The sequence below is a fragment of the Tachysurus fulvidraco genome, chromosome 15, assembly GCF_022655615.1.
Source record: "Tachysurus fulvidraco isolate hzauxx_2018 chromosome 15, HZAU_PFXX_2.0, whole genome shotgun sequence".
NCBI lineage: Eukaryota > Metazoa > Chordata > Actinopteri > Siluriformes > Bagridae > Tachysurus > Tachysurus fulvidraco.
Genome location: NC_062532.1, coordinates 15744041 through 15769178, shown reverse-complemented (window position 1 = coordinate 15769178; position 25138 = coordinate 15744041). Strand labels below are relative to the sequence as shown.

The window sequence follows — 25138 nt, the reverse complement described above, 5'->3', positions numbered from 1 at the left end:
TTGTTGTTGTTTATAATACATACATGCATACATACATACATGCATACATACATACATACATACATACATACATACATACATACATACATACATACAAGCATACATACATACATACATACATACATACATACATACATACATACATACATACATACATACAAGCATACATACATACATACATACATACATACATACATACATACATACATACATACATACATACATTAACAACAAGTTCAAGTTCAAGTTCAAGTTTATTTGTATAGCACATTTACTGTATGTACTGACCAAAGTGCTTCACAGTGCGTTTGACATTGCACATACACTTAAAAATACACACATACACAATAAGATAGTTCAAGAAACTAAAATAAGAAAAAAAAATATAATTAAATATTTAAAAAAATATAAACCATAAGATATAAACAGACATAGAACCCTGAACCCTGAACTTGAGCTTGAACATTTACAGAATAAAACGGTGTAGGTGCTTGAAATATCCACTAGATGTCGGTATTTCCTTATGAATGCTATTGTTGTAACACTGATACAGCGAGGTGCCCAACATTGCACCTGCAGAACAACTGACCTGCAGAATTTAGCTCCGGCTAAACCATCATGCAGTCACCATGCGCTGCTTAAGAGGACTCGCAGGTGAGAAAGCAGGAGGAGAAACCAATAAAAAAATGGGCTCCTGGACAATGGGAGATGCACTGAGCTACCGGATATGAGGTACCTGATACACATGTACGCATGACATCATGGCTAGAGGGTGATAAGAAGCCCTGCTGGATCCAGTGTCCTCATCTAATTCTTTCAGGTGTAAGTGTGCCAGTCTCTTGAGTTTCTCTTTCTGGAACTTCAGAACAGGATGCTCTAAGCTCTGCAATTCAGGACAAACTTCAAGTTACACAGATGATGTCAGTTTTCCAGGGCAAAACTTAGGTGACAGTAAATTTCCAGCTTTTCTTTAAGCTAGGAAATCTTGTTATATTATGGACAAGCTGTATATCTAATTTTATTCTCTTACATTGCTGATGGCAGAAACAAATACAAACTGCAGTCAAATTTAATTACACCCTTCATGAAAAACAATCAAACAAACAAACAAACAAGTGAATAAAGCAAGTAAATGAAAAGAAAAGAAAAGAAAAGAAAAGAAAAGAAAAGAACAGAATATACGAGCAGTGCTCACTGAGAGATATGGGATGTTGCATTTGCAATTTTTTTAGATTTAACTCCATAATTATGTTTGAAGACAGCGTTTGAATCAATGTCCTGATTTAACGCACAGTTATACTAATAGAGTTGTTATAAATATATGATTCTTTTACTCTACATAGATATGAAATACAAATAAAAACAAATTAAAGCACTCACACACACTCACACACATCTCACACTCACACACATCTCACACACACACACACACACACTCACACACACACTCTCACACTCACACACTCACTTACACACACTCTCTCTCTCTCTCTCACACACACACACACACACACACACACACACACACACACACACACACACACACACACACATACACACACACTCACACTCACACACACTCACTTACACACACACTCTCTCACACACTCACACACACACACACACACACACACTCTCACACACTCACACACACACACACACACACACACACACACACACACACACACACACACTCACTCACTCACTCACTCACACACACACTCTCTCACACACTCACTCACACACACACTCTCTCTCACACACTCACACACACACACACACACACACACACACACACACACACACACACACACACACTCACACACACACAAGCGCGAACACATACACGCGCGCGCGCACGCACTCACACACACACTCACACGCACACACGCACACACACACACACGCACACGCGCGCGCGTTTTTGAAGAACAGCAATTAAACATATATTACGCGCGTGTGCAGGGTTTTGCTATATGCGTTTATATGCGAATTATATATTACATATGGTCACTAGTAAAAAGAGGTTACATTAAATCCCCGAATCATCAAGGGACTGCATAAATGACAGGGTATACCATCGTCGGGAATGTGTGATTAGATGGATAAAGTGGCGTGACTTTTTATTTGATTAACAAATGCAGTGTCTGTGTGTGTATCCGTAATGTTTGCATGTGTGCATAAATTTGTGTGCGTAAGAGAGAGAGAGAGAGAGAGAGAGAGAGAGAGAGAGAGAGAGAGAGAGAGAGAGAGATTATTTTGTTGCATATAATATTTTTTGCATTATTAACTACACTCCATATCATCAATAGGTTGATAATCATAATATTAGACTTGAGAATAAAAAAGCACCACGAAAATAATAAAACTGCAACAACACTAATTTTAGTGTGTTTATCTTACTCCAATAGTATCAACGTCATTATTAAGTTTGCTCTCATGTTGAATTACCTTGTTATATCTTTAGCATAAGGACTTTAAAATCCAAATCTCTTACTAGTGTATTTAAAAGCAGCAAGTTTTTACTCATTGTGCTTTGGTATAAAGTGAAGAGGGGCGGTGTGAAGGGAAGGCACGAGGAGGGAAGACCTGCAGACCACAGACCTCAGCACAGAGCTTATGTCATTCTCTATTCTACAAGGTCATGATAGACTAGGAATTAGCCTATCAGCATTCTGCCCCTGGGCGGATATAAATAGTAATAGATAATTAGTTACCCAAGAAATTTGATCCGGGCCTGCCTGTAAGAATTCGATCGACAGACAGGTAACTTAAGAGTGGCCCATTGTCCCTGTGATCAGCCCTATATAAATCCCTCCTAGGCATAGGTTGCTCACCACTCAACATTACCACCATCTCTAGCATCCACCACACTCCAACCTAAACGGGTAAGTAACAACAACACATTCTGCACTCATCAGATTTGTACAAACTTTTCGTTGAAAAGTTACTGCTATGTGTTAAATTTAAACTAGGATGCATTTCAGTTTGAGGTTCAATTTCTAAAGGTTCATAAAATACTTTCAATTGTTTCTGTATTTTAGCTTTTATAACACAGTCAACTTTTGTTCTGCTTGCTTAATAATATTGCACATACTAATACACACTGCTTCAGTCTTTACACTCTGCTTTTTAAAACTTTCGAAAACTTTTAGAGATTTAAAAAAAAATTTTTTTTTTCTGACTATTTTGTTTAAAGTCTGTTTGTTTTTAATGTTTATTGCAACCTGGAAACATTGTGTCATATCACATGTCAGATGATTTGATGAGCATTACTGACAGCACTGGATTTCTAGCTAATGATTTATCAAATGTTTACTGCCTTTTTTTTTCTTCTTTGGAACGTTTTAATTATTTACACGGTTTATTTCTCAGGACTATGTCGCTCACGTCCATCCTTTCCGCTGATGCCATCGACAGCGCTATCAAGGACTGCCAAGGTATCGATTTTCCACAGGCCGTATCATTTAGCCGGCTCTTTCAATTCGATAAGAACCTGTGATGAGTGCGGTGGGAATACGCATAAACACAGGCGTCCTCGCTGAACTCTATACACTCAATTATTTTATCATAGCTCATCTGCAGATCTACACCTTTTAAAAGATAACAGAATTATTATTATTATTATTATTATTATTATTATTATTATTAAAGATAATATTATGTAGGTTAGTCTGCATTTATTTGTTTGTTTTATTCACTTACCGTTTTTCTTTTTTACCTTCTTCATAGCACCAGAGTCCTTCAACCACAAGAAGTTCTTCCAGCTGTGTGGTCTCTCCAAAAAAAGTCCCCAGGAAATAAAGACTGTCTTCGGCCTTATCGATGACGATGGCAATGGCTTCATCGAGGAGGATGAGCTGAAGTAAGAACAAGACTTATTACTTAATAGAATAAGGCTAAAAACAAATGATTACATTTCATTTCTTTAGCGTTTTATAAAGTGCTTAATTAGGTTTTGAGCTAACATGAGCCACCAAAAATCTTCAGTGTACCACTGAAAGCCTCTGGATGTGTCCTGGTGATATGGAAACATTATTACTACCATGACTTGGTGTTTTGATAATGGTTTTGGAGAGCACTGTCTAATACCAAAATGTCTTAAAGGTATTTAATTGGGTTAAGATCGGGAAGGATTTTCATAGTCATCAAATCATTAAATGAGCTCTCGGTTTGTGGATGTGAACAGGGCAAGACTGGAAAAGAACACCCAGTTTTCATAAGGCTTTAGCATAGTGCAAAGATAGTGAGCTAGAATAGCTTTGAATTGATTTACAGCGACGCCTCTCTCTAAGGGGATCAAGAAAAATCAAACCTTAAATTTTCACCTGTCTGTATATCAAATTGAATGTGTAGATACTGTTAAGATTGAGTCACTTATTTTAATTTTCTTCGTAGATTCTTCCTGCAGAGGTTTACATCTGGTGCCCGTGTGTTGACCGATAAAGAGATTAAGACCTTACTATCAGCAGGTGATGATGATGGTGATGGCAAGATTGGAGCTGAAGGTAAGTATAATTGGTGTTTATTACACTCGTAGAAAAATGGTTATTCACGGTTAATTAGTTAATTATTCGTTCTTGTCTTCCTAAAAAGTGGTCTACTTGGAATGATATGAAAACATTTCCTGTATGATGTAAAATCTGCAGCAATCTTATTAACATGACTAAATATTTGTAACTTTGTGTAAAGGCATCTTCCAAAACAACATGTAAATAGCTTACAATTTACAGGTTTGATTGTAGTTCACTTAAATTATACAAATGATATCACTGGTTTTACGGTTTAATGCTTAAGCATGGCAAATCATTGTAGAAACATAGTATTGTCATATACTTAGAACAATTTGTTTTTATTTTTTTTAAAAAACGAGAACAATTTATATTCAGTTAAATGACACTCCTTTGTTTCCTCTCTGACAGAATTCAAGAACATGGTGCTCTCCTGAATGGTCAAAACATCTATTGTGTCATGGTTCTGTTCAACAATGTTCTACCTTGTTATTTTGCTTTCTTTAAATTTCTGGAAGCCCCTGAAGATACAGACCCAATACAGAGCAAAGTTTATTTGTAAATACCTGTAAAGAGATGAAATCCAAATCATCTCCAGTATACAGCTGACACAACATAAATAATTTTGAGTAAATAATAAATGACTAAACTTTATGATCATCGCCTTTCTGTGTCTGTTGTCATGAATGCCATGAAAAGATGATGCACTTCATAATTTGATACACCAAAATGTCAGATGAACAATATAAATATTGTGGAGAAAAATACACTAACTCATCTTTGTCTTATAAAGAAAAAGCAATACTGTAATCGGGTGAGAACTTTCCATCCAGTAGAATTAATATCATAGTTAAAGCAACAGGAACTAAAAACATTTTGACAACCTGTAAAGTTAAGTGAATGGGTTATTCAACTGAGTATTATAATCTGTTATAAAGTGGTTGTAGAAACCTGACAGGCTCCCCTTGATGGTGTTATACAGTAGTTGAAGTAATGTTAACATCCAGAATGCCTTGAAAATTAAAAAAGCAATTGGTGGAGAACCATTTTAAGGTGGCACACAGCACCTCCGTCATTTATCGTTCCAATGGTGATAGCTGAGAACTGTGTTCAATTCAAAATCCAAGTAAATAATGTTTACTTGGCCTAAGAACTCACAACACTATATTATTCCCCTGAAGTAACATTTACAGGAAACCTTGCTAGTAGCTTGATCAGTATGCTGTTGCGATGTTCCTACAGCTGCTCCCTGTTTGAGGTCACCAGACCAAATCATCTTATCCACATATTTTGATTTGACTGAGGTTTTAAGATGCCCCTCCTAACCCAACCCTCTATTTTATCTGAACCTTGGCCTGGCGCTGAGAGTTAACCCTTCAATGGGTTGGTTCTTTGCTGGGGAATATATATAGAATGAGTGCGCTGAGGGGGATGTGGTAGCTCAGTGGTTAAGGTGTTGGGCTACTGATCGTAAAGTCATGGGTTTGAACCCCAGGTCCACCAAGCTGCCACTGCTGGGCCCCTGAGCAAGGCCCTTGTTGCTCAGTTGTAAGTCACTCTGGATAAGGGTGCCTGCTAAATGCCGAAAATGTGTTCAAATTTGATAGACATTTCATCCTCCATAGAGTAATTTTGCAGATTCATTATCAAGTTTTTGGAAATCAAGTCTGTGGAAGTAATAGAAGCAACATATATTCATCTCAAACTCAAACACAGCATTTTACTAACACTTTCTGTTTTGAACTAGATACCATGCAAATAGCAATTCAATCCAGTGGAAGGTGGTCAAACATTAACTTCCACCCATGTTTATTATTTTGATTGTTTTATAGGGACAATTTCAGTAGGTGTATTCATGAATTTGCATGTGGAGCATCTATAATGGATGCATGCAAGAGTAACTAACTCTTTCCTCTGGCATCATCATTCAATAATTAAAAAGTGTCACATAAAGCCTTGAACCATCAAATAAATACACAGAATAGAAGCTCACGATTGGATTAACGAGAGAGCTGGTGCAAACTATTTTGCACATATTTCTAAATATGGCAGTGATTACTGTTTCCACCTTAGTGTGGATTTGTTAAGACAGATTCGGTCATTTGCTTCCTTCTAGTAGAGAGACTAGAATTTGATTCTTGCAGCACAACTCTGTCTGCAATGGTACTTAAGTAACCACTTAAACATAGCTATGTTAGATAAACATAAACATTAACATAATAAAGATTTTACATAAAATAGTTTGTATACCATGAAAGTGTATAGAAAGTATTCCAAACATAAACCACTACAAACTAGTTGTGTTAACAATGACAATCAAGTCTGAGAAAACAGTTTCCATTAAAATAATCTATTCAAAGCCGAAGAAAATTATATAATAGTGTGTCAGTGGGTGTGTGGTCAAGCACCGGTTATGAAGTGGGTAGGAGTAATAGAGAACTGGCAAGTAATAACTAAGTGTCTACATATCTGTGCCGTTAATGAAAGCCTATGTCTGTACTCTGTGTGACAGAACCTCACCCTGTTGGAATAAATATTACTCAAAAGCATCATTCCCTCTGACAAAGCCTCCCCTCATTGTCCTTAACTTCTCCTCTGACCCACCAGAGTGTCACAGTACTGCTAAAAACCAGAAGTGACGGCTGATTTGCCCTCATAAAGATCATCCAGTTTCTCACAAACCATCTTAGGACTCACAACAGCAAGAGAAACAGCAGCAACACTTTTAAAAGCCAACAGAGGCAGAGGATCAACTCGTGTTAGAGAGCTTAAGACAGCACAAACTACTGCTGCAATTACCACCCAACCCATAGCCCAAGTCACAGTCATAATGATGACTCCACAGGATGTTCCAGAACCAGCGTCCCTGATGGAGGTAGACGTGCTGGTCCAGGTTTCTGACACACAACAGGTTTCTTTTGATCGAGGTTGACTGTTCCCTATTCCCATTATGATCACAGGGGGGGTAAATATTATGACTTGGTGGATTCATGTTAAACATCAATCCCTCAAAGCCTGATTCAATTTGAGACAAATATCAACTAGTGCTTGTGATTCTATGCAGTTATATCCAGCAGTTAGTTCAAATGGATTTCACCATTTGGAAGGTTGGATGGTTCCTTATTCACACCTTTTGTGGTAACTGACCATCTAAGTCACCTAACCTCCCCTATTTTTCAGTTATTAAATATAGGTTTCATATTAGACTGGATGCATATAAAGATACAGGGCATTCAGAGGAATATAGAAATTACAGTTTTTGGTACCAAAGAGTTGCTTCGAATTGCGTTTCCATCTAATCCCATATAAGGACTTTAAGAGCAGCAAACAAAAATGTGATTACTTGGGTCACAGACAGGGGCATCCCCAAATAAGTAACACCACCATAATTACAACTTGGTTGAAATCCAAGACTATGTTGTTGATGGCAGGCTGTTTTCACACGTTTGTGCCTTATTATTTGGACATGACAAGCCCCTGGACAGACCTCACAAAAAAAAAATAAAAAAATAAAAAAGGACCAGAGCCAGTTTATTGAGGTCTTATTTGTGGGGGGCCGTCTCTTTCTACATCCATTTTAAAGCCATGATTATTTATCACGGGTCTAACATGCAATGCCAAAAGACCCAGCTCAACAGGGGGAAGCTTGCAGGACAGAATGCCTTGATATCCATTTTAAGGAGAGGTTACAGAATAAAGGTTGGTGGCACAAAGCATCTCCGTCATTTATCATTCCAATGGTGATAGCTGAGAACTGTGTTCAATTCAAAATCCATGTAAATAATGTTTACTTGGCCTAAGAACTCACAACACTATATTATTCCCCTGAAGTAACATTTACAGGAAACCTTGCTAGTAGCTTGATCAGTATGCTGTTGCGATGTTCCTACAGCTGCTCCCTGTTTGAGGTCACCAGACCAAATCATCTTATCCACATATTTTGATTTGACTGAGGTTTTAAGATGCCCCTCCTAACCCAACCCTCTATTTTATCTGAACTTGGGCCTGGCGCTGAGAGTTAACCCTTCAGTGGGTTGGTTCTTTGCTGGGGAAGGAAGAGCGCAATATAGTTTCAATAAATAATGCCATTTGGTTATTAGTATGAAAATATCGAGGTCTTATTTGTGAAGGCTGACTCTTTGTACATCCATTTTAATGCCAAAATTAGTTATCACGGGTCTAACGTGCAATGCCAAGGGACCCAGGTCAACAGGGGGCAGCTGGCAGGAGTCAGTTGGGCCAAACAACATCACCTCTGTCTTGTTATCATTAAAATGTAGGAAATTTAACACCATCCAAGCTTAAATGTCAGGTGTGTAAAAGGAGGTGTGTAATGGAGAAGCCCTCCTTCCGCTTTACAGATATATAGATCTGGGTGTCATCTGCATAACAATGGATCTAAATCCCATGGTGTCTAAGGATGGATCCCAGGGGAAGCAGATAAATCGAAAAGAGTAATGGAGCCAGAACCGAGCCCTGTGGAACCCCGTAGGACAAAGACTCCTGACTAATGATACATACCAGGATATTACACACTAATAACGAAACAGTCAGCACCACATATGTATAGATTTACAGTGATACAGCGAACAGTACATCATCATCAAACAGCATTTTTAAGTTTGGTGGAGCTGATATTAAAAGAAAAAGGAAACTCCACCATATCAAGCCTTGGTCTTATATAATTATACATACGTGGTTATGTGTCTTCATACTTTGGCCCATGTATATATTACATTTTAGTACATTTATAAAGGTATTTATATTTATATACAAGGGAAGTTTAATGGGATTCAACAAGCACATTAGAACTAATCATTAGAAAGGATCATTTTATTTAAATCTGAAAAAGCAGGAGAAACTTTCTATATTTAAACAATATGCTTTTACAAGGTTCCTGAAATAAACTTAAGTCTGGCAGTTACACCAAAACAGTCACACCCCGACAGTCATGTGCTCTTTTATGTAATTCCATCAGGTAATAACAGTCATTACAATGTGCACTGTTATTTGTTGCACAGTCATTATACTGTAAGTCTGTATTGGTGACCTAAAAATACTTGGTGCCAAAATTCACGTTTACCTGCTTAATGGTTGTGATGCAATGTGCATTGAGTAATGCAATAAGCATTGAATGCAGCTGCAAAATCATTCTATGTTACTGATTTTCTAACCCAGTAAGTCCATGTTAAAGTCCATGGAAACATATGAAGGCTTTATTATCAGAGGACAAAGGTGATTGTTGGCTACAGAGAAACAAAAAACAGGTGTCACTGAGAACTTACAGTGACTTCAAGATGGTGTTAAACTCTTGTCTTGCTACATTGGGTTGGTGATGTCTGAGGTCGGGGAAGCCAGTGATGTAATAAGAGTCTGCAAAGAAAATGAGCCATGACCCCAAGCGATCAGGAGCCATGACTTGTGAACAGGAAAGAAACGGGAGATGATGGGTCTTAACTGACTCCTCGAACACTAGAGGAGGCTCAAGTGACAAGGACAGGCGTGCAGGACACCCATGACAGTGCGATATTATTTCTGCTGTTGAAAAAAACTCTGCCCCAGGTAGCAGATACATCAGCAGGAAAGGGTAATAGATATGGCCTGGGAATACAATAAGAAAATGTGAAAAGAAAATCATAGAAAATCTTAGTGATATTTTCACAGTGTGAATTTAGACTCGATCGTATAGACATTAATGAAAAGGAAATCATTTTTAACCTCTTGAACTGTATTACAAAAAAATGATGTTCAATTTCATAGTCTTTCAATCTGTCACAGCCTTTGGACAGTCACTGGGTTCATCACATACACATTAACTCAGAAATTGCACTGTTTTCCTTCAGATGCTATTAAAGTGGGTGAGATAAGAAAATAGATACAGTACAGTGCATTGCTCTATAGTGCCGCTGACAAAGTGTCAAATACATTTAACTTTTTACCTTTCACTTACTGTACATTATAAATATTTATAACAACTATAAAACCTACAGTACTGCAGCGACTTCGAATACTGAATGGCGGCAAATCAACTTTGATACCGTCGACTGTAAACCATATCATTTTGATAGCATCAGCCATCACATGACAAGTAGTTACCATTTATCATTCATAGATAATGGCGTAAAGAAAGACAAAGCCTGGAGACTGAAGCAAATCCCTGAAAGAGCAGCCTTCTCTGCGGATTATCAACTTGTAATTGAGACCAATCAGTCGAGATGAGCTGCAAGTAAGCTTTAGTAATAGCCACAAAAGACAGAGCTAGATGAATTGGCTATCGTTGGCCAACTGTCTTTTGTGAGCAGGTGGCAATTACTGTATGAAGTCTGGTCATGGGGTGGAACAGTGTTTCTGTTGTAGCAATGAGCTATGGATGCAAAAGCAGTGACTTTTACCTGTCTGCATGTCTGTTGGTCAATAATTAATGTCACTCGCTTCATTGTCCTTAAAAACTCATACGAAGGTGGTAGGATCAGGCTCACTTTTCTTATTAAGTCAGATCTGAAATTTTAATGGGCAACCCATCCTTTCCTGAACTACGTGGACCTTTTTTTGTGGATTTGAATGTAAGCTACCTATCTGTGATGTGCGAGGACAATTGTTCCTGAAAAGCCACGGTGTTACTGTTCTGATCTGATTCTGTTATGGGCCACCCAATCTGCTGCAAGGGGATGAAGGTTATAAAACTTTTAACTGTGTCAAAGGAACAATGATACACTGAGATGTGTGTGTCAGGCCTTCATGTATTATGCAGCGCTTAGTTAACTAGCTGCTATTGTTTAATTTCTGTGTAAGGTTACGTTCTTATAGTTATGCATTAGTATATAACAAATCTCAGCCACAGGAAAGGGGAACTCTAGTTAGAAGGTTTGGGACTTGGCATAAATACAAAGATCAACACCTTTTAAACCAGTGGTAAGTATTTTTGTCTTATGAACTGATTCTCTTTGTCTGGAGTGTCATTTACATATTTTTTTATAGAACATGGCATACATATATAACACAGAAATGGTACTGCATTTGACTTTTTTCAGTTTAGACTATTTAAATAGGAATTACTAGATTGCTAAATACTGAAATGAATCATCTTCATCTTCATCTTTTCAACAGACCTTTTTCACTGATGTTTGATACTGTATGTGTGTTAAGGTTGTAAACCCTTTACCACATTTAGTACAATATTGGAACTTTTCCTTACTGGTTCTTACCAGTTTATAAGCTGGTGGAAACTGTTGAGATGCTGTTTGTGGAATAGTGATAAAGCTTGGCATGCTTTCCAAAGAGCTGGCACCCTGTAAGGGCTTGTAAACATCAACATGCTGCTCCCTGGTGTATTTCACCAGTGGTCTCTGTCAAGTCTCCAAGACCTCACCAGTTAATTATTAAAACCTAACAACCTGCTGAAATACCAAACTCAGTAGAGTGGTTTAATTAAATTTCTCTTTTAGTTCTTTCAGGACATTCAACCTTCTGTTACTGTGAAAGGATCACAGTTCACAATGTGATGTATTTCTGTTTCTTTCTTAAACATGGCAAAGCAGAGTTTAGTTTCACTAGAACTAATGCAGACAGTACATATATATATGGTTGAAATGACAATAAAAGCTTCTTGACTTGACTTGAATAATTCTGCTGCAATAACTATTAGTAACTGTGTATGTATTAATATCTATATAACTATATAACACGCACACACATGCACACACAGACACACACGCACACGCACACACACATGCACACACACGCACACACACGCACGCACACACACACACACACACACACACACACACACACACACACACACACACACACACACACGCACATGCACACGCACACACACTCATGCACACACTGCTGGGAACCTGCCAAATGATCCCACAAGGATAGAAATATCTGACAGTTTTGAGCTTTTAGGGACATTTGTTCCCCACCACGATGTAAAAACATGCCTACATGCTAATATAGACTAAAAACCCATACACCAAGGAGAGTAAGTATGCTCAGCAGTAAAATCACAAACACAGATATCTATCTGGAGGGCAAATCAACCTGATCAAGCTGACAGAACAGCCAGTGTCACTACCACACCACTGACACCACATGACACTCAGGTATCCTTTCCAGAAAGTTTTTAACTTAAAAGAAATGTCTTACATAAATGTTATGGTTATTATTAATAATGACTTAACATGCAGCTGTAACTAACACCCTAATGTAAAGTTCAGAGCATCTTAAATGACCATGACAGTCAAAATGCTCAACATGCAGAGCAGCAAGCTGACAGCTGAGTTTAAATATCGGTATGTGGTTTCATATAATAAAAGCTGAATTGTCTTATCATTACATCAGAGTATGGTTGTACGGTATGGAAGAGGGCTGGAGTTACAGTTGTTTATCCTATGCTGTAGTCAACCTACTGTAAGTACAAAGAAGGTTTGAACAGGATTACACTGACAAAGGTGCCTGGACTGTTGCTGTAATTACACTGAAACATGGCAAATGTCTGACCTCTAGTGGACAGCTGCATGAAACAAGATTACTGATTGCTACTTAATGCGTTATGAGTTCAAAGATTTCATTTAAAACAAGGTGCCATAAAAGTCACAATGCAAATTAAATGGATGTCATTCAATATCATTTACACACATAAACAACAAATTGTAGTCAACCGAAACAATGATAATAAGAAAACAAAACAAAAATGAAAAAAATGGTGTATCAATAAAGTCGCCTATTAGATAACCATACATATAAAATCATATATGTCCATGTCTATCAAATGAAGTTGAATCCATAATTATGAATCATTAGATTCATTGAATTAAATAGATAAATATAAATAAGAAATAATAAAATCTAATCAGCAAACATGTCACATGCGCTCTGTTTATCAATGTTTCTTTAGCATTTGAGCCTGCAGTAAATAAATCCTTAAAGCTCTGCAGCAGTAACCTCAGCACCCCCACATCCCACATCCCTGGCAAGCAGCAATCTGCCCCAGTGACCCATTATTCCCTAAAAGACGCAAATGCTAAAGAGATCAGAAATTGTTTGGATTAAATTAATCATAAAACTGTTGTCCAGTGCTAACCATTTGAAATGTTTTCTGAAAGCTGAGTGGGTAATGATGGCCAGAGTAACCCAGTATTCTTTAGAAATCCTTGTACAGATTGGCACAGTGATGCAGAAGACCAAGATTCATCTTTAGTCAGCCTTACAGTTCCAGATAAATATCTTACCCCAGGCTCTGTGAGGGGTCAGAACCTACCAACTATGTTTATGGGACTATGTTACTTTTAAGGTCTTTCTCTGTTTGCACACTTTGTCTTGCTTGAATCAAGCTCATGTTATGTTTTTGGCCTGCACAGAGTTTTGCCCTCGACAAACACTGAACACTTTGTAATGGATTGGAACACCGATTGCACCCCAGGTTTTGTTACCCAACTGCAGCATCTGACCTCGCTAATGCTCTTGTGGCAAAATGAGCACAAATCCTCAAAGCCATGTTTAAAAATAAAGTTTCCCAAAAGAATGGAGGTTATTATCACGGCAAAAAGGGACTGAATATGGAATAGAAATATTCAGGCTTCAACATAGTCTTGGATTTCAACCAAGTTGTAATTATGGTGGTGTTACTTATTTGGGGATGCCCCTGTCTGTGACCCAAGTAATCACATTTTTGTTTGCTGCTCTTAAATGTTCATACCTTTGACCATATATGATATTGTATTTTAGACTCATTCCATGTAACCAGTTTAATTCAATTAAACTTTTTTACATAGAAAACTGAGAAATGGTCAATAAAAGTTTGATATTTAAAATTTTTCTCTTCACGGTGGTTTTAAAATGTACTTTATTCTATTATTATTATTATTAGGGGTCAAGCCCCGAAGGGGCGTAGACACCTATTGTTATTGTCGGTTTTCTTCTTCTTCTTCTTCTTCTTCTTCTTCTTCTTATTATTATTATTATTATTATTATTATTATTATTCCTCTTCTTCCATTGAAGTCAATGGCAGCCCATAGAACCGTACATAGCAAAGTTATGTAATTACTTAAAATAAAAGTTAAATAAAATAAAAAATAAAAGTAGCAATCAGTAATTGTTTTAAAAACAATGCCATATCGCTACGAAACTTGGTTTGGGTCATCAGCGACATGTTCTGAGCGCACCTGATCGGCTTCACCCCGGAATGGCTGCTTGCAGCTATATGTATTAATATTATTATTATAAAAAAGCATACTACTACTACTACTAATAATAATAATAATAATAATAATAATAATAATAATAATAATTATTATTATTATTATTATTATTTATTATTATTAGAAAAAACATAATAATAATAATAATAATAATAATAATAATAATAATAATAATAATAATAACAATAATAATCTAATAATTGCCCAAATATCTAATCTAATCATGTGTTTGCAAATCAAGTCTGCAAATTCACTACAGAATAAAACAAAATTAATATTTAATCTGCTTTGGTTACTACTATGCATGAGATCATTCTATTTCTCCAGTCCAATGACACTTTTAAAAAAGGTGTAAGGACTTTTACTTTCGAGGGAAGTGACGTCACACCCACACGGCCTCTTTCCTCTCGAGCTTTGGTGCTGGACGGGCATTAGGGAAATCAACCAAGTTCCTTAACAGTAGCTCTCTTACGGATTGTGTTCTTATTTATTTCTCTTTTTTTTCTGGAGTCAGACATCATGCCCATGTACAAGGTAAAGCCCACGACCCAGAGTGACATAAAGATTGATTTGCCAACGTGCATGTACAAGTTACCGAATGTCCACGCGCAGCATGGAAGCAGCTGCGCAGAATGTGCGCTACAGGTAAAACTGCTTTCGGAAAGCTGTTCCGTGTGTTTATAAATGACAAATATCACGCGTTCTGTTGGATAAACCAGCTGACTTTCGATACTAGGCTATAGATAACAAATGCACCTGCGCTTAATAGAGCCGGCTGATGCAATTGACTTTAGGTATGGGAAATTTGTGTATTCGAGATGTTCGTGTCTGCGCAGGTTTTTGCGCAGATTTATTATTCACACTATCTGGAATCAGAATCAGATTTTGATCAAATATATAAACAAGTTTCTATAAAACACAGAAATGTCAAATAAATAGAAACGTTGCAGTGTCGAGAAAAAGTATTCAAAATTGTTATTCGGTGTTTTCTACAGAGTATCCAGCATAATCACAGACTTGACTGTTTAATTTTATGTTGTTGTTGTTTCATGTTTTCATTTTTTCCCCAGTCGTATTTGACTGTAATTTTGATTTGTTATACTTTCGCTTTCAGTTTGCTTTTGAGTTAAACAACTAAAAATATATGCAAGAAGTGATGCATTTGCCAGAATTGGGCTTTATATTTATTATGAGAAAGGAGCCTAAAGTTGTACAAATGTGTCTTTAAACATTGGTCAAGTGTTAAATCTTGTTGCTCATTGCTTGTGTACATATTTTGTCACTCTTTCAGAATGGGGAGGTGGATCCTGCCATTAAAGCACTGGAAGCTCGCCAGGACGAGATTATGCGGAAGCTTTATGAGCTGAAAGCAGCAGTAGACGGCCTGGCGAAGACTGTCAATACTCCAGATGCTGACATGGATGTCACAACTCTATCACAGGCCGCTACAGTGTCCGCCTTCACGGGCACAGCTGATCTGGATGCTCTTCTCGGCAAGGTGAGCAAGTCCGGGTATCTGTTTTTTTGTTTATTTTACAGTTTGTTTGTCATGGGTGTAGAAATGAAACTAAAAATAGCTTCACCTGTTTTGTTTTTTAACTCCACATAAACCTGAAAGAGTAACAACTTTAAGCCAAACTAGATGTAAAGAAATCTTTAATAAGGTGCATACAATATTGTGCATTATCATGTGTTAGGACATCGGTGCTCTGAGAGACATAGTGATCAATGCCAACCCTGCCCGTCCACCACTCTCCCTGCTGGTACTGCACGGGCTTCTGTGCCAGAGTTACCGTGTGCTCTCCAGTGTTCACGTGCACTCGTCTGTCTCCAGTGTACCTCCTCAGCTGCTCTCGTGCTTGGGTCCACGCCATACCGAGAGCCACAACCGCGAAGGCTTCCAGCTTGGGTTTACACTCATATGGAAAGACGGTAAGAGAAAGAATAATGTTGAAATGAAAGCAGTCAGGAATGCACGTTTCATTTAGCAGCAGTACAATTCATAGAGCAAATAATCTGGTTTAACCTCTCCTGGTAGTCTTTACTGAGAAATGTGACTCGAATGGCATGAAGTCAAACCCACAGACCTGTTGTACAGCTTTAACTTTTCGGTGGATTTATAGCGATGTGTTAAGGGTGTTGTTGTGATATGGCAGCCATGACAAGCTTACAATCTGATTGGTTGGTGAAATGTATTGTTCACTTCATGCTGCATAGGAATTGCATCAGAAACTGGGGAAATTTCTACTTGGAACTTTCACTTGCACAGTCGATGACTTATCGACCAGCTGGAAGTGAACTCATACAGTTTTTAGGTGTTGGTTTTCAGCATTATTTCTGAACCTTTTGTGAGAATACAGTACATTCTGATGACTTGGAAGGTTATAGTGGGCTAATGCTATGGGCACTAGTTGAACTTTTTTGACTATTAACTATAACTTTATTTTTTGAGTTTAAAATATAAATGACATGATTTTACATGATTTTAGTGCTTATGTTAAACTTCATTTAAACACGTTTTTAATTACATTCTCATGAGAATGTTGGCACTGATGGGAAATATAGCTGTAGTATCACGTGTAAGCGAATAAAACACAAATGGTGCAGCGGTAACGTGTCATCACGTGTCAACCAGACTCCTGGTATCCATTCTCGGCTCTGGTGTTGGCTTGGTGTTTGATTTTATTCACTTAATGTTGGATGCAACAAAACGGATTGTGTTAATGTTACTCAGTTCAATTACGTGGAAGCAATGTACATATTACAATTGAGTAAATTCGATGAGCTTTTTCTTTCAGTGTGTTCATTTCTGTTTTCTTTTTAATAAAGAAAACACCCAACTAAACATAATTCATTTTTCTGTGCTGTCTTAATAAAAGTATCTAAGCAGATTGAAGGGTTTAATGGTTCTCCACCTAATTGGTGCATCCTGTTAATACAGAAAAAATATAAACTTATCATTTACCTGGTCATCATTTTTCTGTGTTGTTATTCAATGTTAATGTGTGTGTGATCTTTCTTTCCCCCCCAGTGCCAAATGTGCAGATGAAGTTCAGCACACAGAGTATGTGCCCCATTGAGGGTGAGGCCAACGTGGCACGCTTCCTCTTTCGGCTGCTGGGCTCCGAGCCGAAGGACCCGATTGTTGCCACACAGTCGGACAGCTGGGTAGATACGGCCTTCTTCCAGCTGGCAGAGGGGGGCAGTAAGGAACGTGCGGCTGTTCTACGTTCGCTCAACAGCGCACTGGGCTGCTCGATATGGCTGCTGGGCCATGAGCCTTCGTTGGCCGACATCGCGTGCGCATGCTGTGTCCTTCGAAGTGGCCAGGTCTCGTCCACTCCTGCCAACGTGGAGCGCTGGCTCCAGGCATGCAGGAACCTCAAGCACTTCCACTGCATTGGCCCTTTGCTTCAGTGAGAGAGTCTCCTAAACTGGGTTAAGATAAAGACAAAAGCAAGACATTTACACAAGGTTAAAGTAAAATGAATAAGAGGAAATGTCATATTATTCAACACAGAATTTCAGATAACCTAAAGGGTTCTTGGTGGTAGTGATCAAGCTTAGGTCTGCCCAGTTATTACCTTTACCTCTAACTCCCTTCAGGGCAAGTGAGCCTCAAATGAAAGCCTGTCTATCTACAGTTTTACGAATATTTATGTATTCGGATCATTATATAAAGTAAACTAAATCCAGACCACGGTCATAATCGTGGTACTCTAAGAGCAAATAAAACTGTGGCATTTAAAATAGTGGATTGTGGGTATGAATGCTGACTCCTCCTAAACGGTGCCTATCATGATACTTTACTGTGTGTATTAGGTTAATACTGAATATTACTTGTGTTCAGATGTAAACAAGACTTACTGGAAGTGTACAAGACCCATGACCGTTACTTTCTAATGTCTTTTTCTTAAAGCATATTAAACTTTTCATATTGGGTCAAACTTTTGTCGTTTTGCAGTCTTTTTTTTTTTTTTTTTTGCCTGCTCATGTGCAGTTTTCATACTGAAAGGTGTGCGTGCGTGCGTGTTTGTGTGTGCGTGCGTGTTTGTGTGTGTGTTTGTGTGTGTGTGTGTGGCCAGTAGATGGCACAGTAGTTCTTCTGGCTCTGATCCCATCTTATCTCAATGTGCTTACAACTTTAATATCTTCAAAACGTTGCAGGTCCCAGAAGCATTAAGATCATCATTAAATGCTGGAGTGAACATCACGTTAAATACTATTTATGATGTCTTTAGGGAACAGCAGCCTAAAAAACATGTCTTATTCATGGGTATCTCATCTAATTTGATTTAACTTTTTTTCTTGATATCAAATTAACTAAGCCATACATTAACTAGAAATAGAGTGCCTTCTATAATTATTGACAACCTTCGGAAAATGTGATTATAGAAAATAAACACCACAAAACTATTACAAAAATAAAAGGAGGAATGGTTTCTCTTTTTTTTTTCATTAGAATGCCCTGTTTTCTGGGATATAAATATATCATCATGCAAATTGTAAAATTAGTTTGTCATTATTACAGTGGGGTAAAAATAAAGAACCAAAAAAGGTGATTTTTGACATCATTCAGATAAAGAAAAAGTTTCACGACGGAAACAGTTAAAAATTTACCTGAACAATTTAGTCCATGTGGTATGTGGTAGCTCAGTGGCTAAGGTGTTGGGCTGAACCCCAGGTCCACCAAGCTGCCACTGCTGGGCCCCTGAGCAAGGCCCTTAACCCTCAGTTGCTCAGTTGTAAGTCACTCTGGATAAGGGTGTCTGCTAAATGTAAATGTAGTCCATGATTAATCTGTCCCTCTGCACAGAAGAAAATGGTGAAGGAGGGGAAAAAAAGCCTTTGTAGATTATAGATTCAGAAGTGCAATATAGCTGATTCTTGTGCTTGTCGAGATAAAGTGCTTGATATTGTCAACACTGCAAGCAAGAAGGCCTTCCTGAGAGCATCTCACGATTATGAATGAATCATTCAAGATTATGAATAAAAGAACACTCACTCACTCATTTTCTACCGCTTATCCGAACTTCTCGGGTCACGGGGAGCCTGTGCCTATCTCAGGCGTCATTGTGCATCAAGGCAGGATACACCCTGGACAGAGTGCCAACCCATCACAGGGCACACACACTCTCATTCACTCACACACTACGGACAATTTTCCAGAGATGCCAATTAACCTACCATTCATGTCCTTGGACCGGGGGAGGAAACCCCCGAGGCACGGGGAGAACATGCAAACTCCACACACACACAAGGCAGAGGCGGGAATCGAACCCTCAACCCTGGAGGTGGGAGGCAAACATGCTAACCACTAAGCCACCGTGCCCCCTCCATAAAATAACACAAAACCCCATATTTGCCTGTAAGAATGGATCTGCTTATTATAAGAACATAATATTCCGATCAGTGATTGAATAGAAAAACTACAGTGTCGTAGTCAGTCATAATAAACATGTCATAAGCCTGTTATATATTTTATGGACCGTTTGGACAGCCATCGCTTCTCTACAGCTACATTTCAACAAATACATAACGTCTCATCTGAAAATATGGGTCTCAAAATAACAAAGTAGAATGGGAATAGCACCGACCTTTAAGTCCATGCTCATGCTACATGATGCAGTATCTTACTTCTCTACCTTGTTATATCCTAATATTAATTTCAAATGATTTGTTTCACACCCGCCTCTGTTGTAGCACCACAGCTGGAAGCTCTGCAACATGTTCTGCTTTCACTTGCGCACAAAATAAATTAACACAGTCAAGAAGACAGAGAAATATTTAGAGAGGAATTTGCACTTTTTTTTGTTAGGTTTCAGGTTTTAACATGCGCTGTTTAGAATCTTTACAGCTCTGAACTATTTTTGATATTCCATTTCGAATATTTACAATAGATACAGTGATGTGCAGATACAGTATATGTGATCCAATATGGTATAAAATAAACAGAAAACCTGTATAATTTCACCCAAGCACATCCAGGAATTAATACAAAAAAGTCCAATCTCTCATTGCTACTCAAGCCGTTCCATAAAATGGAGCACAGAGCCAAAGGTAAAATGTCTGACAACTACTTGTTCCTCTTCATCAGTGTGTTTCTTTCTAAATCCCCAGTCAGTGAGTGTGTGTGGACTGAAAGCTGCCTGAGTGTTGCACTGCTCTCCTAGTCACACATCCTCCATTGATCCACTGAGCTAAAGACAGCCTCCGCAACAACCAGCATGCAGAGGCTCAGCTGGAGACACGGCGTACATTTAACATCCGTCAGTCTCAGAATAAATGTAGAGCTGTCAAAATCTGGAAATGCGTCATACCTCAATCAAAATATCAGCCATCAGGCATGATGCCTTTCCTCACTTTTCACTCCTCGTCTTTAAAAATAAAAATCGAGACGTGAAGAGTGGTTGATAAGTGATGTTTGTGGAACAATGTTATCTAAGACTGACTCACCTAGCTACAGCTGATTGCAAACATTCGCATCCCTCGTAATTTTCTGAATAAGGATAATGTGTGTTTATTTTTGCAAGCTATCTTAACCAAATATGGTTCTTTTACTTGTCAGTAACACAGCAGGGAAAAGAAACACATTTAAGCTTGCTGTGGAGAACAGCATTAGGTTCAAACATTAGGGCTTGCTTATGCTCAAACAAATAGTCACTCAACAACACACAAGCTATGAAAAGATTTATGGAATGAAGAGGTAGAATGTCCAGTATATTACTCCACACAGTTTTGGGAGTATGTACTGTTTCTCACATCATTGTAAAATATTTTATCCATATAGCATTGTTTGACATCTCTCTGGAGTTTTTGGGGATATGACCCCTTTGCCTTGAAGTCTAAAACTTACCTTGCAAGTGAATGTGAAAGTTTACAAAAATGAACTGTACCAAAATTACCATAATGTAGGATGACAGGATGCCAATTTCCAAGCCATGATGAAAGATATATTGATTGTTTTAATTATTCAAAGCCACGTATTCATAATGTTGGGATTCCCTGGTGGAACAGCAGCAGGACCCTGTGCAGGTGCCGGTATTGGTCCTCAAGCCTGGATAATATAGAAGGGTTGTGTCAGAAAGGGCATCTGGCATAAAACCTGTACCAAATAAAAGCATGCAGATCAGAACTCCGAACAGGGAGCAGCTGAAGGACAAAAACAAACTTCACACTGTTACTTTCAACTTTTGGATAATGTTGATGCATCCTGTGAACAAGATGACAACGCAAAGCATACTGCAAAATCAGCATCGATCAAAATATCAGCCATCGGCATCAAAATCAGTTGTTTGAAAGTTATTATGTCCTCTTGGTCTGGAGATCTGATTTTCATAGTGTTCAATTCTTTTCAGTATATTTAAATAGCACTTTAAACTTTGGATATTATCACAAAACCGCTTTAAAGAAATATAGAAATTTAATATGAGATGATATGAGGTAGTAATCAGACTCCAAAGGGAATCCATCCTCATCTAGGTGACGCCGAAGAGTGTGAATATAAATCATTTCCCTTCTATAACTCTGTACTAAATGATGAAAAAGTAATTGCAATTATATAACCAGGAAATTCATTTTACTTCACTGATGGAGACTTCAGTACAGTACCGTTTGTATTAATTACAGTTCAAACCCATCTTCATGGTATTTAAGTATTAAGTATAGTACCATCCACAGTCAACTGATAGATCTATAGGCTGATGTGTCAAGAGGAATGGGCAAGGCAGTTAGAATGTAGACATTATAACAAATATTACACCCAAAATTTGTTCAGCAGGTTTGTTCTGATGATATAGAGACATCTGTAAAATACAGCTGTCGCAATATCCTGAATTTTGGGTACTGAAATGTTGTACATGTCTGCTATTAAGCTATATGCGATCCATCTATGCTCTCTTGTTAATGAATACCTAAACGCAGCAATTAAGTGCTGGCTATTGAATGATCCCTTTAATTTAGTATTGTTTTGTCGAGGTGAAGAGAGAAGCAAACAAACACCAGGTTAGCACCGTAGTGTTGCTCAGTGGGTTGATTAGTAAAATAATCCACCTCTATATAAAGCTTCACTCCCAAGAGAGAGGAAGTGAGTGGCTCCTCTGTGAGCCAAGCAAAACAGACTAATAGACTGATTCATTAGCTTGATACAGGCTTCCTTTACCGCTGGTAAACAAAGAAACATTAATGCTGTCATATGAGGATCGGCTTAACTGTTCTCACAAGATCAGAGAGATGTACTATAGTCTGCTTAATCATATGTAGACACACAGCAAATCTGACACCTTTTCCACAAATATCAGCACCTATACACCTGCCCATTCATGCAGTTATCAGCCGATCCTGAAGCAGTAGCACAATGCGGGTCAAGTCAAGAGCGTCAGTTAATGTTCACATCAGAAGCAAACATGTTCAGGAATGTGTCATCATTATTAAAATTCAAATGACATAATCACACATAGCCTTAAGCCTCAAGTAACAGGTTGAGGTCATGTAACTGAGACCACTACAAGTCTAAATCCAGAAATTGTACTGTAGTGGGTCTTCTTAATTATTTTCATTATATAAAGCTAACATGTTAGATGTCATACCTGTGATGGATTATGTCACATAATTAAATATATAATCTATAGGTACAGAAATACCTACATAATTATATTAAAGTAGTACAGGAAAGCTATTAATGCAGAATGGGAATGTTTTCTTTATATTTACGTTTTTAAATGATTATCCATTACACAAAAGCCATAAGACTACCTGCCTTTTTACTTTTTCTTTGTCACTACTACACTTTATACCTGCCTGCTATTCTAATTAATGTCCATATATGCTATAAGCTTATCTGCTAAATACTGTCATAATGTCATATGTCATGCTTAAGTTGCTTTAGTAATTGTTCTACTGTATTATCACTGTGTACTGTACCAGCTGTTTATGGATCAAATGACAATAAAGCCACTCGACTTTAATTACTGATTTTTATTCAATTCATTTTGATGTCTCATGATATCGGGTGCTTATGCAGAGGTTTTCTTTCTTTCTTCCTTTTTTTTTACTTTTAAACTTAAAACTAATTAAGAGGTGACATGAGGTGAGGCAGTATTTTGATAATAAAACATATTCAATTGAATAAAAAAAATACTGTTGCTTTTGTTTACGATTTAGTGAAAAACACTGAAAGATAAACCCGCTAACCAACTTACTATCAAACAGCAGTAGCAGGGATTATCTACTTAGTCTCTTCTTTTCTTTTGAGAAACAACATACCTGCTCCAGCCTTATGCATATGTACAGATGTGTATAAAGAACATTTTTATAAGGCATAATATATGGTAAATAAAGTTGTAAACATGAAAGAACTAAAGTATGCAGTGAAATGCTTAAGTTTTCACATATCCCAGGTTATTATGAGCCTGGGGTCAGAGCGCAGGGTCAGTCATAGTGTGGCACAGGTGAGGTTAAGGGTCTTGCTCAAGGACTCAATGTTGATGTCTCAGCAGCTTGTAGGCTTGAACCCTGAACTTCTGATCTGTAACCCAAAGCCTTAACCACTGAACCATCACGTCCTAATAAAGGTACCTTAAAGGTAAACCTGACATAATAATGTCAGGTATTACAATAAAATCACCTATTTGAATGCCTTGCAAATCATTCAGTCAAAGCATTTTTCTCATATAGACCATAGAAATGTGTTTACATTTACATTATACCGTAGAACTATTGAAAAAAATCTGTGTTGTTATTGTTATTATTGTTAAAATTGTAATTTTGCAAAATATTCATGATGCAGATTTCTTCATGAAGCCGAGTCTCCAAAAACAGCAGAATCACAGCTTATTTAAAAACTACGTTATTTATTCATTTATTAATGTATTCATTCCTTCATTCTTCAGTAACCGCTGTGTCCATGATAATAATTTACTCCATTATAAAGTGTTGTGTCATTTACACTGTTGTGACATTCTATCTATCTATCTATCTATCTATCTATCTATCTATCTATCTATCTATCTATCTATCTATCTATCTATCTATCTATCTATCTATCTATCTATCTATCTATCGGTTTATCTTTTACCTGGAAAGGTGCATGAAGTTTATGTCTAAATAAACTATTAAGGTTTTATATATAAAAGTATATAGCTGCTTTTAAATGTACCTTTAAGGAAACCTTTCCTGAATTTAATCTATAGCACATTTTATTCCAAGGCTTTCATATGAGTAAAGAACACTGAAAGTGCACTGAATTTCTATTTCTGCTTAGAAGAGAGCTGCAAATGTACAGATCATAGATGAGGTCATATTTGTGTGAGACAAGCTTGTTCAGGCCCTACATTAAGATTCCCCTTTTCCCATCACTAGAGCTAAAGAGGGTCTCCTGCTGTTTGTTTCTCATTGGTTAGTGTGATTGAAGGTGGGGTTAG

At 37.6% G+C, this 25138-nt stretch overlaps 2 protein-coding genes across 3 annotated transcripts; both read left to right on the top strand.

The window, feature by feature from the left end:
- Positions 1–2666: 2666 nt before the first annotated feature.
- On the top strand, positions 2667–5165 carry pvalb8 (parvalbumin 8). Its single transcript, XM_027139010.2, has 5 exons — positions 2667–2888; positions 3376–3440; positions 3733–3865; positions 4399–4508; positions 4923–5165. The coding sequence occupies exons 2-5, from the start codon at positions 3380–3382 to the stop codon at positions 4946–4948; spliced, it is 330 nt and encodes a 109-aa protein (XP_026994811.1). The 5' UTR covers positions 2667–2888; positions 3376–3379; the 3' UTR covers positions 4949–5165.
- A 9926-nt stretch (positions 5166–15091) lies between these two features.
- aimp2 (aminoacyl tRNA synthetase complex interacting multifunctional protein 2) lies at positions 15092–18664 on the top strand. Of its 2 annotated transcripts, none has more exons than XM_027139190.2 (4): positions 15092–15251; positions 16009–16215; positions 16415–16649; positions 17749–18664. In XM_027139190.2, exons 1-4 carry the CDS (start codon positions 15237–15239, stop codon positions 18135–18137), a joined length of 846 nt encoding a protein of 281 aa, XP_026994991.1. In that variant the 5' UTR covers positions 15092–15236; the 3' UTR covers positions 18138–18664. The 2 variants fall into 2 exon arrangements, with proteins under 2 accessions (XP_026994991.1, XP_026994990.1); XM_027139189.2 differs by having other exon boundaries at positions 15092–15362.
- The last annotated feature ends 6474 nt before the right edge of the window (positions 18665–25138 follow it).